The sequence below is a fragment of the Numida meleagris genome, chromosome 5 (genome assembly GCF_002078875.1).
Source record: "Numida meleagris isolate 19003 breed g44 Domestic line chromosome 5, NumMel1.0, whole genome shotgun sequence".
NCBI lineage: Eukaryota > Metazoa > Chordata > Aves > Galliformes > Numididae > Numida > Numida meleagris.
Genome location: NC_034413.1, coordinates 4,399,715 through 4,416,835, shown reverse-complemented (window position 1 = coordinate 4,416,835; position 17,121 = coordinate 4,399,715). Strand labels below are relative to the sequence as shown.

The 17,121-nt window shown below is 42.6% G+C and overlaps 1 protein-coding gene across 2 annotated transcripts in view; it reads left to right on the top strand.

Moving 5' to 3' along the window:
- Nucleotides 5,919-17,121, top strand: part of TACC2 (transforming acidic coiled-coil containing protein 2) — a 113,035-nt gene continuing 101,832 nt past the window's right edge. For both annotated transcript variants that reach the window (XM_021400256.1, XM_021400254.1), the window contains exon 1: nucleotides 5,919-6,034. In XM_021400256.1, coding sequence (XP_021255931.1) covers nucleotides 5,934-6,034 — 101 coding nt within the window. In that variant the 5' untranslated portion in view covers nucleotides 5,919-5,933. The remainder of the gene's footprint in view (nucleotides 6,035-17,121) is intronic.

Genomic DNA, 17,121 nt, shown 5'->3' with positions numbered 1-17,121 from the left:
GATCACCCAGCCCGTCCCCACCGTGCCCACTGACCATGTCCCTCCGTTTAACATGTCGTTCCTCTTCCTATGCAAACATGCATAAGCTCTCTTTCAAAATCCATGTTTAAAATAGTTTGATTTTCAGTACAAAAAAAGTTGAACGATGGTTGGGGTGACTGAAGAGTTTTCAGTTTGATGCTCAGCGTGCCCAGACAGGGTGCTGTCACATTTGTGTTGCGAACTGATGGTGAGTAATAGGCTTTTGGAAAGCAAATGGGACAGGGCCCGTTGTGTAACAGTGCACAGACAGAAATAGTAAGAAATATTCCCCATTCCAAACACTGTGCAGGAGAGGTCAAAACAAAAGGCTGAGCAGGGTGGGAGGTGAAGCAGCGAGTGGTTCAGTGTCAGGTGCAAGGCTCAGTGCCCTGCAGAGGAAATGCATTGTAACCAGCCTCATACAAACATCACTCTTGTGTTTCAGAAGATGATGCTTGCTTTCTTGGAATCCATGGCTGACCTTTCTCAGTGCTCAGACAAGCAGGGCCTTTTATTCATTGGGTGCTAGGGCAAAGTGTCCTACAGATTGCTCTTTGTCTCAAACATGCAATAAAATGGCAAAGCGTTCTAAAAGAGGCAACACATTAAAAATAAAACACTGAAAAGCACAATAATAGCGCAGCAAATATTGTGCAGCATATCAGCTTGCTTCTAACAAGAACAGTGTGCAGCACGGAAGAATTTCAGCGATGGCTGCCACGTTCCTCCTGCTGGCTCATCTGGAGGAGCCAAATGTGTGAGCGCTGAGCATAAAGGTACAGCATTTTCAAGAGGACAGGGTTTCAGGGGTGGAAGTGTCAGCCAGCACGAGCTGCAGTGTTGTCTCATGACTGGAGAGTGACACAGAGCCGCTGTGCCAGCGCTGATTATCCAGCAAGTGGAACTCAGCTACAGTGCCCAAGTGAATTCTCATTCTTAGCAGTGCATGTTTTGTGTAACTCATGACACGCAGGAGCTCGGACAGATGCTGTGTTTCAGGAAGCAGCTCCAAGCAGTCCCCACTGACATCAAATAAAGAGAAATAATGTTATTTCTTATGGTGCTGAGAACTTCATTACCAGTGGTGTTAACTGTGTGTCTCGGGTAGGTCAAGGTCTCCAACGTGCTTGCTTTAATGGAAAAAAACACATCTTAAATTGAGACAGTGGTCACTGCCTAGTGATGTTGCTTATGATTCTAAAGCATCAACTTTCTTGCATGTCCCTTGAATACTCCAAAATAAGTGCTACTATTCGGGATGAAGAGAGAAAGCAAGAGATTCGTTATTATCTAACGAAATTGCAGCATAGGACCAGTTGCACAGTAATAAAAGATGATGGGTGCAAGACTAATGGAAAACATGAGAAATGCAATGCCTGAGAGACTTGATGTTCAGCTGCCAGCTCTGCAAGCACATACAGACAAGGGGACATCATTGTAATGAGCGCAGCTAGCTTTTTTTTTTTTTTCTTCAAAAAATAAAATAATTTTATTAATGTAGAAGTGTACTTTTATACATTATACATTTATACACGAGGTTCTTGCGGAAGCTTTTCTTTCCATGTTTACACATAGTCCCATGGGAGGTAAGAATCTGGCACCAGATCTTCTTCCAGCACAGAGGATAAGGTTGCATCAAATCACAGTATGCATTGTGCCAGGGCAAGAAGGTATTTTCAGAGGGACAATTATTAATAGAACTCTGAAAAACGTGGGGGACCCCATCTGGTGTGGTGTCGGGGGAGAAAGTAGACAGGATCAACCCTTTTTCGGCATGGGGAACTCTTCATTGATGTGGATTGTTTCATTTAGTGGAAGATTGACACAACGTTGCTGCATTAACATGTGGGAGTCATGCTTGGCTCAGGCTACAATGCCCAACACCTTCCACTTTCTCCTTAGACTCAGAGAGCAATTTGTTTAAAAATAAAAGCATTTAAAACAGAACTTTGAAAGCAGGATCGTGAAATATATACATACATCAGTGATGCATCAGAGTAGAGAATAGACAGACTGCTGCTGCCTTGGTGGTCCGGCCAGTGCATTTCTAATGGAGGAACAAAGGAATGAAAATCAAATGCAGAATGTGTTTTTGCAACAACAACAACGAAAAGCCAGTTGGTGCTCTGTGGAGCTGTGACCACAGCATTGTGCATAACTGTGTGCAGTTATTTGAACTTCTGATATGGCAGTAATTTCTCTATTCCCAGAAAATCCATAGGAATTCCCTTTTCCTTAGGGCAGTCTCTGGCAGTTACCATCTTTTAGACATTGCCAATGCTATGCAAACAATGAAGTTAAAGCTAAGTGCTTCTGTGATTGGCTTCATACTAACAGTGCAGTCATTTCTTCACACGTCGCACTGAATTCATTGTGTTTTTATTACAGGCGGTTAAAGGCATGTAACTTAATCTATGAAGAAAGGAATAACTTTTTCCTGTCTGAAATAATGTATTCCAAGGGAGGATTTTCCAGAGGTATGATGTAACGGAAGACGTGGTCTACATAAAAGTCATTTTGGTGGTTGGTGTGGGTTTCCTCCTCTTCCTTTTCTCTCTGGTGTGGGATTGTATAGTAAAGTCATCTATACTGCAGTGGTGTGTATTTTTCCTAAAGGAATCACAAAGCTAATGTTCTTCCAGTTGTGTGTAAAATAGGTCAGACTTGCTCCCTCTGGAGCAAAATAAAACCCTACCATGTGGCTTTCTTCATCTACTGCATCCAAACAAGTGGGCTGAGAGATCCACCTTATCCACAGCAAGAAGAGACGGGCTGCTGTCCCTCTTTGCCATGTGTATGGACGAGAGAAGACTGAACCCTGGCGAAGGGGTGAAGGATGGAATGAAGGCAGGAGGCTTTTCCTCTGCCAGGTACTCTCGTAGCGTTCCCAGACTTGGAATGCCTGTTCTGAACTCCAGCAAAGCATTCCTCAGGAAGTACGCGGAGCAGTGCTGATTTGCAGTGTTTTTCTTGAGGCAGCTAACACTTTTAGCCCTGCCGTGGCTGTGTGTGTTGGTCACGAATAGTTTTCCCAACGTACTGAGTTGGTCGGGTGGAGGGACAGCCTGACATTTGGTAGTTACAGTCCTGGAGTGGATGCCAGAGGGGAAAAGTCCAGTTACAGTGGTGTATCAAGGAACTTGTCTCACTGCCTTAGGCAAAAGGTTTACTAACATCAGCAGTGACAGCAGCCTGCACACCATGTACGGGACCTATCTTGTGTTGTTCTCAACCAGCAACTGAGAATTCCTGTAAAGAACTGATGTGTCACAGCCCTGCAGATCCCTGGGTCAGATTCCTTACACTTCATAGCTATCCAGCATAGTGTTCTCAAACATAAGCCAATTCACATTAATAGAACACTTTCATGTGATCCAGGGAGAAAGGGGATCCATACACCAGCTAGGAGAGAAGGAGTGCAGAAGGTTATAAAAATCAGTGGTAAATTGAATGGTGTATTTTCATTTTTAGTCTAGAGGAAAATTGGTAAGTAATATTTTATTAGTTCTTTAAAGTTTAAAATGTCTAGACTCAAAGCAGCTTGCTAATTATGCTTTAGACATTACTAAAAGGTGAAAGGAGTGTCTTATAAGTAAAAGAAACTTTTCTGCTTACCAGAAAAAATACAGTGGTTCCTTTGAGGTTCTATAGTTTCATGATCTCTCGTATAACTTGCTTTACAATCCACATAACCTATAATGTAGACGACAGGATGATGACTATTTAATAGTATCTTTCTAAGACCAACAGACCGATATTAGCATGCATGTCCTAAAATAGATATTTTAAAAACATGCTACAACATTACAGACTGTGATAGCTATTTGCAAATGCTGGAGTTTTTTAACATGGCACTCTTCCACGGTTCTTTTTTCAGAAATAGTTGTAAGGATTTGTTTCAGAAAGGATTGCTTGTTGATTTTACGTTGCCATGTAACGACAAGAATGTGTTTCATACGCAGAATTTCAGAGATAAAATTAGCTGGCTATTCTCTAGAAAGACTGTGCAGATGTTTAACCTTGTTCTTCAGTGGGAGCTGACCGTCGTCCACGTCTATAGGTGGAAAGTTACCTCTGGTGACCCAAACCTCTTTCTTACAGATCTTCGGTTAGCTAAAGACACTTCTAGCCTTTCCTGCTAAGAGAACTAAGATTAAAATAGTACTTCATTAGGTTGAGATTAACAAGAATTTTACCATTCCGTTATTATATTGAAATATGTTGCTAACATATGAGGCCAGAGCGACTTCAATTATTTCTGCATTTTTCTAATAAACAGGGCATGTATTGCCAATATGTTTTGGTAGAAGGGCTGGTAGTTGACCAGGGAAGTGAGATGAGCCTATGGACAGGAGAGCTAAGCCTCGTTGGCTTAGTTTCCCTAACCCTGCCCTCCACATCTGCATCTGAATCTGCATCTACATCTATATCTACATCCATGCATTTTTCCATCTTTGAAGCAGAGATCTGTGACAATGGCAGGTCTGGGTGCTCTGGTCTATGGACCAGTAATTGGTTTGTACGTCCTCCCAGATCAGCTGGTTAGTATTTTTCATCAAGCATTTTGACAATCCCAGAGCAGGCTCTGGCAAGAAATTTAAGGCAACCTCATTCAGGAAAAAGATCTTCGCTGGTCTGTGTTATCTGATAGCTTGGTCATTTATCAGTAAAGTAAGTTGTCAGTGACTGGCTGAGCTTGAATTTTCATCTAGGCACTGGTTTGTGGGACAGGTTAATAGGACACCTGTCCAAAGGCAGCTTGTCAACCTACAAAAAAAACACAAAAAACCAGAAGTGAAATAAATGTTCCCAGGTCCAGCAGTGTACTTCACACTTACAGAATACGCCTGCGCCCCATTTCTCCCTTATAAAAATTCAGCTGATATTGTAAATTGATTTAGTTCTTGTTGCGTGATGTAGAGCAAGTGGAGCAGGAATAGAAAGAGAAGCAATCGCTTGGAGACCTTCCAGAGTATGGGGATGGCAGAGGGAGTGAGAGACATCGCTGTGGAGGTTCAGACCATAAAATGACCTCCAGACTGTGCTGGGCTCCCTGCATTCATTTGCAGCTTCCATTTGTCTGGAGGGCAGGAAGGAGGAAGGTTTTACTGAAGAGTATTGAGGAAATCCCTCTTGCCACTTGAGGCTCTCTTTAAAATCCTCTTACACCTCTCACCTTTTGTGGCAGTATTAGAGAACGACTGGCCTGGAGCACTGGGCAGCTTTTAATCAGTGTTGTGCTTCTTCTTCCCATGAGGAAAGTGAAAGCAAGCTTTCATGCTGACAGCTGGGCATCTTCAGGAGGGATGGGGAGGTGGGAGCCACCGCTGAAAACTTCCAGATCAGCTTTTGTGTTTTCTGATGCCAGTGGAATAAAACATACAAAAGTCCCTCAACTCCAGAACAAGTCTGAAGAGAGAAAACTTTTGTCCCATGTCCCTGATCTAAGCTTAAACCCAACTAAAGAGCTTAAATTCAATTGATTCTCCATTCAACCGCCGCAATTAATGACTGAAGAGTTGCGCTGCTGACAGCCAGTCTCAGAGTAAAGACTCCACTGATTGTAGTTATTGTTTTTCTTGACACAGTCCCTCTTAACTATAGGCTTCTAAAGATCACATAGTGAAACAAAGTTTGAGTTCATTTTTATATGTTGTTTTTCATTAGACACTCTTGTACACAGGATACTGTGAAAATGCGTCAGTCACCAGGGCAGATACAGAATATACAAGGCTCAGCAAGTTTGACACAGTACTGCACTATACATTCTTGCCAAAATAAATTTGTCATAAAATGCTAGTTAGGACTTGACAGACTCATTTAGTTCTCTGGTTTCACAGTAAGCATATGATCCAGCTAGCACCCGTGGTGCTTGGGCAAACCAAGACTCAGCCAGCTCTGAGTCCTTGCAAATGGATCAGGCTATGTTTGTGTGCTTCATATCCAGAGCTGTGTGTGCTGTGGGGAGTTGTACAGGACTCCTGGCAATAAAGTCTGTCTGCATAAGTGAAAGGTAAGAATGATTTAATTTATCTAAACGAAATCTGCTTTTCTGAATGCAAGTAATCACAAAGGATTCTCTTGATTCGTGTGGGCTGGGTGTATAGTGTAAAAACTTCTTCTAGCTACCCAACCACAATGAGCTAGGTGTCATGCTAATAGTTCTTTTGGGTGTGAACAGTTGCTGTATTTTCAACAGAAATATTTTTAGAAGGAAACAAAACCAGTATAAATGCGATTCAGAAAGCAAGACCATGAGATAATCTCTTTAGTGACAACGAAGGAAAACGGGAATCTTTAGGAGTGAACCAACGCAATAGCTTTGTGTGCAGAATAGGTCTGACTGCAGTAATCAAATTAGACCAAGAGGCAAGGATTTGCTAAGCTTCAGGAGAGATAGCTTCAGGAGAGATAGCTTAACGATATATTCTCCCATTCCCAAAATATGTTTCCTCTACAAAACCTGGAAAAACAAACAAACAAACAACAGATAGATACACTCCCGCTTAGCCCTATTTTCTGTGATTCTGTTGAGCTGTCAGTCAAATAGCACTACTTCATGCACTTAAGTGTCAATGTCTTCTTATCCACCCTCTCAAAGAGGCAGGGATGTGTCTAGATCTTCTGGAGCACAACCAGTCTTTGATGCTATCAAACTCTGGCATTATGAGCACCTCCTTGCTGCAGCCAGCACAGAGTGCTGCAGAAAGAGAAGAAAAATACAAAGCAGCAGCTCACAAGTATCACAACCCTATTTGATAAAGCACAGCTTAATAAATCTGCAGTTATGGCCCTTGCATGCCTACATTTTAATGAGCTCCATTTTGGTTTGTGCTTGGTACATATTGTGAATTCTCTAACACTATGTGTGTGATGTATTATACATAGCTGTCTTTCACTTTTGTTGTTATCATCCCAGTGTAATGTGAGCTGTTGTCCTATTTTTCATCCTCATAGAAAAAGCTTTTGATTAGTCTATAATGATCTGAGTTTTTTTCTATATTTCTTTGTGTGTCTGCGTGTACTACATATACAGCATACTGAATTGAAACTGGAGTAATTGCTACTAGCTGTTGGAATAAGTTGCATGCCTACTCGTTGCATTCTCTGTTACTCACAGTTTCCATGCCACTTCCAACTGTAAACTGAAAATTACACTCAACCACCTTCCTTATGAGAAAAAGCTGCTTTTAGCCACAAATCTGGAGTATTGCACAGTTTGTTGGAACCCATATGAAAATCACTGCATGATGCAGTGGGATGGGGGATGTTTAAATTCATGAGTTGTTTTTCAGTTTCTCTGATGGACTCTAAATCTGGTGTTCTCATCAAAGGTGATGCGCGTCAGGAGCATGGAGCATTGACATATTTTTACAAAAGATGACGTTCTCGCTCTCTAATAAAGTAGCTTTAACATTTCTTTGTTGTCGTGCACATAATATTTAGGCCCCACGTTATTCTAATATTTCAAGAGTTTTGGTGCTTAACCCTTTTGCATTAACGTATTCTGCAGTCTCTGTCCACAGCAAATTCTATTCTTATATCATAGAATCATAGAATGGCCTGGGTTGAAAAGGACCTCAAAGATCATTGCGTCTCAACCCCCCAGCTGAGTGCAGGGTCACCAACCACTAGACCAGGCTGCCCAGAGCCACGTCCAGCCTGGCCTTGAATGCCTGCAGGGACGAGGCATCCACAACCTCCTTGGGCAACCTGTTCCAGTGCATCACCACCCTCTGTGTGAAAAACTTCCTCCTAACATCTAACCTAAACCACCCCTGTCTCAGTTTAAAACCATTCCCCCTTGTCCTATTGCTATCCACCCTTGTAAACAATCTGAAGATTGAAGAGGTTTGGGTCAATCTACATGCTGTTGCACTTACCAGAAATAATACTATTCCTTCACCATACTTGGAGAATTCCAGTGTATCTAGACCCTTCTAAGTTTGCTCACACGAGAAAAAAAGTAATCACATCTGGATACAAGAAGATACAATCTTCATTCAGTTTATCCCATTAGCTACAGTGGGCGGTATTGTATGTCCTTCAACCTTATCTGACCTTTAAACTGGACAAACAGCTGTGGGCCTTAGTTTGTGCTCATTGCATTGACTTAAAATACGGTTACTATCCACACTTTGGGTACTAGAGACGATCATGGTTTCATGTTCGGTCTAGAAGTGTTGTTATTTTTTCATTTGGTGGTATCTCCAAGTGCTTTGTGATCAGTTAAAACAGTTGTTGTAACTGGGAGAATTTTCATTTTTGCTTTTGAGTCCACATCCAAGTATGACTCCAGCCACTGGACTGAAGTGACAGAGCTGGTTGTAGACATCATAGGTGCAGCTGGAGGAAAGCTGGACCAGTGTTGCTTATTCCCATTCACTTTATCACCTTTTTTAATTTTCTCAGGGCTGAAAGAACAGCTCAGTGACAAAGAGATAAATAGCAGATAAATAGAAACCAACTGCGGAATCAAGTTTCATCTGTTCATCTGTCAAGTTCCATCTGTCATAATGAGCAAAACCAAAATAACTACAGCTGATGGTCAAAAAGCGTAATTAGATTTTGGCGTTAAAATCTTATTGAGATTAAATGGGGAACTGACATCTTGACCTAGGCTGTTTGCTGACTCAGGAAGCCAGTACTGCAGATGGTTTCTGAAGATTTTCTTCCCAATTTTACATTCAGTATTACAATCTTTGCTTTAAGATATAAAATGTAAAATCAGAACCTAGTTATGCGTAACAACAGTTATTTTCTGAGCCTGGTCTCCAGGGAACCTTCCCAAATCAAAACCAAGCTGAGTTCAACTACTGCAAAGCCTGTGCCCTAAGCATTCGCTAATGACGAGGAAACAGTAATGGAAAAAATACACCTGTAAATGAAGAGTGAAATTCTGAAACTGGATATTATTTATATTATTGGAAAATGATAACACGAATATAAATAGAGTAGGCCCAGCTGGACAAGGCAATGTGTTATATGAGTTTAAATCTGTCGTTAGGGGAAGCTGATTAGGTTTGTGTCTGTCACAAGGATGAAGAGTTGTGCCATCTGTAACAACAGCGAGCAGCTTAGTTAACATTATCCTGAGGGTTGCTAGGATGGCTTCCCACCATTAGGTCATCTTTTAAAAAAGGCACAACCACAGGAGCAAACATCAAGAGCTCCAATTTAGAGTAAGTGCATTTTAGGCACCAGTCGCTGTCACCAGATCATCAGCCAAACACTGGGGACTGTCTTTAACTGACCTCATTATCTTGTTGTGCATGCCTGCTTAGTTGAGTCAACGGAGTCAAGGGGGAAAATGGGTGCACAACTGACGTTCACCTGAAGCATTCATTCATTACATTCATTTTAAAAACGGTATAAAGATGATGGAAGAGTGGTAATGCCAGTTAGGAAGCACCTGTTATTATGCAATTATTATATTTAGCCTGTCAAAAGGATTTCAGCCTTACTGCTTTACTTTCTTTCATTATTTGCGATGTCTTTAACGATACCTCTGTGATATTGCTGTGCAGAAAAACATTCTTGGCTGGCACTTACAAATGAGCCTATTTAGGTCCTGTAGCCTTGAAATCTTTCTGTGCAGTGTTAAATCAATGTGGCATCATTGAGAAAAGTCTCTAATGCAGTCCATGCATGTTGTTCCAGGTGCTGAACACTAGCTCTGGTTTCCTGCTTAGTCGGGGATTACGTGATATATTGATGGCTTGATCGCTCAACTCCTCTGTGCCTCAGTTTCCCCTTTGCAAAGTGTTGTCAGTGTTAACCTGCTTTGTAAATCAGTAAGGAACTTCCATCACCAGTCCTACCCAACTGTAAGCATTGTACTTATGTAATGTAGCAGTTTTCATGGAACAGAAGGTTGGTGTTACTCCACAAGTTTCCTTACAAAGTAAATATTTTTTTTTCAGCCGCCTTCAGTGTATTTGTAAACAATGACACATGGCTTTCCCAGCACTGTCTTGACTGCAAGACTGTTTCAGAGGCCAGTGACTCAGTTCCCAGCATTAGTCCTGCCATGACCTGGTACACTCGCTTGGACGAGAGTCTGAAACCAAGCCCAGGACGTGCTATTAACAAATTATCTTGACATACCAGTCTCCTGAGAGACTTGTTTTCATAGCTTGTTCTCATGGCTGATAAACCACGGCACATCTTGAGTGAGAATAACGTGGATTTCTGTCTCTGAGCTGCATACCACCACCCCAGCGCTGTGCCTGGGCCCTGCAGAAAGACAGCCAGCTGTCAGCAGCATCCAAAAATGCACCCTTTGCCTCAGAGTTGCCACCACTCCTTCCAGAACTCGCCCCAAGCTAGAGGAATGTTCCTCTACCTCACCTTTGAGGTTTAGGAGCGTGCATGCTTCATTCTGAGCGAATGACTGCATGCATTAGAGTGTGAAAACACATGTGCGCTCTGCCAAGTTGGCCACGGACCTGGGTTATACAGTCACAGGTGTCTCGTGATTAAATACAGATGAGATATTTGTCATCAATCATAATTGGCTGTTTACAAAAGGCAGGCAGTAATAACAAGGAACTCACGTGCAGCCCTATGCGATGATAGGCACAGACTGGCAGGTGAGCTATGTGGGGCAGCTCCAAGCCTCATTCACTGCTTGTCACATCGGGGACCTACCTGAGAAGTCCTTGTCCTCCTCTCCATGCCCAGAACTGGACATGGACAGTTGGAGAGTCAGTGCTGCAGTGCAGGGCCGTGTTTCCCCTGCACCAACAGCCTTCCCACTGGCTTCAGTTCTGTGTATGGAACCTGGTGAAAAAAAATGGTGTTATAAGTGTGGTTTGGAGAGAGAAGTGCTCTTATATTTAGGCGTAACTTTTTTGGACTCTCAAATTTTGCCAAATACTTTTGGCATCGCTTTTGAGGATTAGGTCCTCCGCATTATTTTGACATCTGGAATCGGTGTGAAGAAAAGGGAATATGCACGTGCTCAAAACATTTGGTGCTGGATGTATAAGACAAAGGCAATCCGGACATGCGGATGTAGGCAGTGAGCACCATTTTAGGCACCTTGAGGTGGCCATGCCATCCCTGTGTGACTGCAGATAGCACACAGAGCTTAGCTGAGTCCCATGTCTTGCAGAGCGGCAGCTGAGGGATAGCAGGACACCCTAAAGTGTCCCATGTGACACCAAGTGGGCACAAAATTATATAGTACAATGCAAGTTCTGTTAAGAGCTGAAATGAAAGACTTATTTTCAGCAGGAAAGACGTATTCTTGGGTAGAAAGTAAATAAAATTAATTATCACCCCCATGTTGCTTAAGGAAGCGTACTATGCCTAATGACACCTTCCCAGCTTTATAAAACTGTTGCTGCCAACTTAACTAAGTGCCTCACAACCCTCAGCTTGAATAAAACTTTTCCATATGCCTGAGCTACAAGGAAACGTTGAATCCCACCAAAACCCAAAACATTTTGGATCACAAGATTTTTTACAGCTTTTGCACCACAGCAAAATACAAGACCTTCCCTCCCTCCCTGCTTTGTGGCCTTGCAGCCTGACCAATACCAGTGCCCCAGGCAGATCCCTGCTGCACTGACACCCATGGCATGGGAATGTCCTGAAGTACTTCTAATGAGAAATATTCCGCTTGGAAGTGCTGCTAATCTGGACTGCCTGATGGGAAGCGATGGTAGAGTGCCATAGATCAGATTTGATCTCTGCCAGGTTCCTATACTGCTGGCAATTAGGTAGAAATAGGAAGAATCATTTTTAATTTTCTTAATTTGTTTAAAAAAAATAAAAGCCATAGCAGGTGCTCAGAATCCCCCTGCTCCTCCTCCTGCTCACTTGCACACCAAGCACTGCCCAGCAGCCCAGGCTGCGCTACAGAGCTGGCTGCTCAGCTGCCATCAGATCCTCAGAGCCACCCTCTACCTGAGCATGCAGAGCAGCGGGTGAGTTCTGGTTCTTTCTGGGAGAAGAGCAGCAAAATGCCGTATCACAGCTCTCACCAAAGGCCAGCTCAGCTTTTTGTTGCCAAGCAGCAGCACGATTTTACAGCGGATCCAGCTGCTGACATTGCTAAGCAGCACCAAGCTGTGCACTTTTCGATCATGACGTGTTCACCAGCTGTCATGATCGGATTATGATTTCCCTCCCAGGTCTTGCTATTTGCACTTTTAGAACTGGGCAGAAAACAAGGGCTAAAGGACATCAGTTATTCTCACAAGTCTCTACAACATTATTCCGATGCGCAGAAAATACAAATTATTTTACATTAGTTGTATCAAGATCGGAGAAGAGTAAAATTCTGAGCACTCCTCTTTTCCTTCCTCCTACCTGCAAGAGCAGCTGGTGCATGACTTCATGCTCAGTGCTTCAGCACAGCTTTTAATGCTTGGTGTGTCTTATCCGTCGTGTGCAAGTGAGAAACATAAAAATGTTCTGTCTTCTTTGGTAGCACTTCTAGCAGCAAGCAAACTGGGCTCCCACTAGATTGTCCCATACAAGTACTTTAGGTAGCATATATTCTATATATAAAACTAAGGTGTGTGGGTAGTGTATGGCTGGTAATTATGCCAAATATTGTATATAATGGGATTAAATCTGATGACGCTTATGCCAAATTATTTGGATCTTACTGAAATGCTTAATTCATTAACCAGATACATAGCTCACCATTCAGACTGAGCTCTGCTTTCCCCTACTCAGAGCCTCCCAGCCCTCCTGGGTTAGATCCTCTTGCGATCAAGAAAGAGCTGGAGTTCCCTGCAGGAAGAAGCGTGGACGAAGGATCACAGGAAAGCAGCCCAGTGTGAGTATTTCTTCTCCCACCTCTTCTGTCACGGAATCAAAAAGAATAAATTGAGACATCAGAGGATGAGGAGTGCTCTCACAAGTTGTGATTTATGCAAACTGATTTGACTTCTTACCGGTACAGGGCAGATGAGCAGCACCTGCATAGGTGGGAACGACTTGCAGTGAGTAGAGGTTGCTTGGCATAGTTGGGACAGGGCCTGAGACTCCAGAGTGGGTCAGAAAACCAATGAGGCCAAAGCCCTGGTCTCTGTCCAAGGCCAAAATGTAATGTCAGTGTGGTCTGACAGAGCTGCTCTGGGCCTGGAGCTCGGAGCAGTTGCAGCTCGTAGCATGCCTGTCGCTCCCTCGTGACTCACTGCTGGCGGCAGCCGCTGTCTGCGTGGCTCTGCAAACATACGCAAGGTTCACCCAGCAGAGAGAGGGATTCTCCCTTGCACACGTGCTGATAAAAGAGACAAATGTACAATCAGAAACCAGGAGCGACTTCCAAAAGGTCGTTTTCCATGACGGTGTGTACCAGACCTTTGTTTTGCAGGGCAGCTTCCTTGCTCTCACTTCGTGGCATTCTCTCGCCTTAGCTTTAGAAATGGAATAGCACCAAATATGAGCTCAGTTTCTGCTATGAGGAAATAATCCAACTAGCAGAAGTGAGGATATATTGTCAGGATTGTGTTTCCCTGCGCTCCCGCAGGATCCCTGTTCTTAAATTCATGGCAGAGAGCCTAAACAAAAGCATTTCATTATATGTTGTCTATAGGCAATGAATATTACCATGGCTCTATTTTGTTTTCTAAGGAAGCACATACTAAAACTTTAATTTGATGAGCTTCAGTCTTCTGGATCATGAAGAAGGATAGGGATAACAGAGAGAAGGGGATCTGACAGCTGCTTTCACATGTTTTAGTTCCTGAGCTTCATTACAGACTGTGACTTTTTCATTTTGAGCTCTCTGAGATGTAGCACAGATTTATGTGACGCTTTGTCTTACCCCCGTGCCACAAAACACTCACATGTACCTTAGCATGAAACATGAAAAAGCTCAGGGAATACAAATAATTTGTTTCTGACCCACGGAGTTCTGGCCGGTCACAGTGCAGTAAGGTGCTATCATAGTGCTGGAGGCTTCACTGACTTCTTCAGTAACCACGAGCTTGTAAAGGCAGGGCACACAGGCAGCTGTTCATTCCAGCCCTTCACATGCCTCATGCTCTCAAGCCAGATGTTTGTACACCAAGGCAGAGAATGACCACAGGAATGTCAGGCCCAGCATATAGATGCCATATGACATTCTTACCTCTTATTCATGACAGATAAGAATGGGACGTGCTGGACTCAGTAATGCTGCCTTGCAGCTCTTCCAGGTACAGTAACCCAACAGTTGCTGTTCCTTTGCTGTGTGCACCATCCAATACCACCCATGAGGGCCAAAACTCATTAATTCTTTGGAGTTACCACTGATGATACACTGCTGCACTGCCTTCTGTTATCAGCTGCTTTTCTGAGAACCCCTCTATGAAGCTGTGCTTGAATGGACAATGCACATCAATAACAGCAATTAGCTTGCTCATAAACCAGTACTTCTTGCAACATCACATTTCAAAGTCTTTTTGTCACATCTCCACCCTTCTGGCCAATAACACTGGAAGTGATTTCAGCATAGCTTGAACAGGAACACTTATTCACATACATTTCACAGCATCACAGAATCATTTGAGTTGGAAGGGACCTTTAAAGGCCATCTGGTCCAACCCCCTGCAATGCACAGGGACACCCACAGCTCCATCAGGTGCTCAGAGCCCGTCCCCTGACCCTGGGTTTCTGCAGGGATGGGGCACCACCACCTCTCTGGGCAGCCTCATCGCCCTTATCATAAAAGACTTCTTCCTTATATCCAACCTAAACCTCCCCTGTTCTGGTTTGAAACCATTTCCCTTCATCCTGTCAAGAGGAGCTTTCAGCAGTACTAGGATAAAATGAAGAGCAACCTGAAATACACAAACAATCTGAGAAACAAAATGCAGAGCAGATATTCCCCCCAGTACTCATTTTCCCTTGCAACACGTGCATAGCTTCACCATGTCACCGAATTCTTGCTGTGCAAGAAGCACCACTCATACCATGGGCCAAAGAACACCAGCAGTGAAATACGCTTTGACCAAAGGCCGCTTTCTCCAGGCTGACATTTTTGAAAACCATTAGCAGAGGATTTATGAAACACAGAGCCACTGCGGCCTGCTGCAGCAGGGGGAGGCCGGGCGGAGGAGGAATAACTCGTTTGCTTTTTTGCCTGGGGTGGAGGCAGGCTGGTTGCTGAGCAGGTTATGAAGGTGGGTCCCTGGAAGAAAGCCTACATTTCATGTTGGGCCGAGGAGAGGCAGGAGGAAAATAAGGCAAAAACGCGCGAGGTAAAGATGGGAGAAAGGGTCTGAAGATATCACTGCATCCAGAGCTGCCAGGTTATGCCAGAATGTAAGTGTAAAGCTAAATGTTCTCTCTCTCTCATTTTCAGGAAAGCGGTTTTTTCTGCTGTGTATGTACAAAAGCCTCTGTAGGCTGATGTCCAAATTGGTACTAGTGAACAATTTTTGAGATATGTAGTGCTAAAAGAATTTTAATAATGACATTTAAATTGTAAAAGATAGCGCAGAAAGATGAGAAAGATTATCTTTTAGTGAAGCCATGTTTATTTAATGAATGGATTTGTAGCGTGTTTATCATGTTTATTTGAAATTCCATACATCTGATGAAGCTCATGTATTTTACAACCTAAGCAATGCTTGTGCACTGAGAAATTATTTTTAAAATAATGTATGTAAAAAGGATGAAAATGAGATTGTAATTTGAAGAAATATCTTCGTTACTCGGTAGTGTAATTCACTCAGCGTTACTATTATCGCTTATCTCATTGATGGTTGGCCTCGATGATCTTGGAGGTCTTTCCCAACATTAATGATTCTATGATTCTGTGATTAATGGAGAATATATGCTTAATTCCCTACTTACTGCTTTTATCTTTATTATTAAGAAAGTGTTGATGTAACAATTGTGTGACTGCTGTGAAATTTCATACTCTAAACAAAAAAAAGAGTAGGTAGATACAACATGATATGTTGGTGGAAATTTCCATCAGCTAACATTTGAGCCACGTTTTTGTAATGTTATATTTAATACCTGTACATTTTAATAATAAAAAAAAACCAGTACATAAAGTATTTTTGCTTTGAAGTGATTACAAATCCAACCTCTATTTGTTGTTGCTGTTATTAGCAGTCAGTATCACAGAATTGGTGCAGAAGCCTTGAAACCATATTGTGCACTGGAGTAAATTTAATATAAATAGAGCAACACTATATCACATGCTGTCTAATCCATTGGAGAACTTGACAAATTTTGAAAAAGTGTAAAATTTGCATTTTCCATCAATGTACAAGACCCTGCTGCACATTGACGTACAACTCCATAAAGACTTGGAGAGTTGCATTCTTTCCCCAGCTTATGTTCTTACTGCAAGTGCTCATAGGTGGAATGCTCTGAGAGCTTTCAGTTTCCACATTATGTCTTTGGGAGCAGAAAAGAAGCTGGAAAAAGAAAAGCTGATGGGTCAGTGGCATGGAACTGCCAGTATATTCTCTACTAGGGAAGCCTGTGCCTGTTGGGGGAAGCTTGTTGTTGTAGAGAAATTGTTTCTCTCCTATGCATTGTAACCTTAGTAGACTGCTCAGTGGATGAGAATGCTGTCATAACAAGACATATTTAAAATATTATAATCTTAACCTGTTGTCTTGGAGCGTTTCACAGAGCTGTGCCTGAAAAGCTCTGCACATGCACACTTCACTGTGTGCTCGGAGAATAGCGACTGTGGAAATATCACCTAAGGTCTTCCATGCAGTTCCAGTACTACTTTAAAACAGCAGAGGATTTGGCAGTAGTCTTAGCAGATAAAAGCTAGTGCTGCTAATTAATCACTAAAAGTGCAATCCTGGTCCCAGGGATTTCAACAGGAGCAAGTTCAAGCACCGGTATATCCCCTGAAGACACTCAAGTTTAAACAGAGCATAGCTTATAAGCACGGCACTGAACTCCTGTCTCTCCAAACCTCCTGTGAAGAAAAATAATCTTTCAAGTTTACAAAAAGTGTGCTGCAGTAATAAGTAATAACATTCCTTAAAAGCTTATATGGTTTTCTTGGCTAACAAAGGGCAATCTTTCTTTTGCAGCCTGGCTTTAATGGAGGTTTTTCCTTGACATATGCCACAGACCAATCTCACATTCTTTAGGAAAAAAAAAAAATTAAAAATTGAA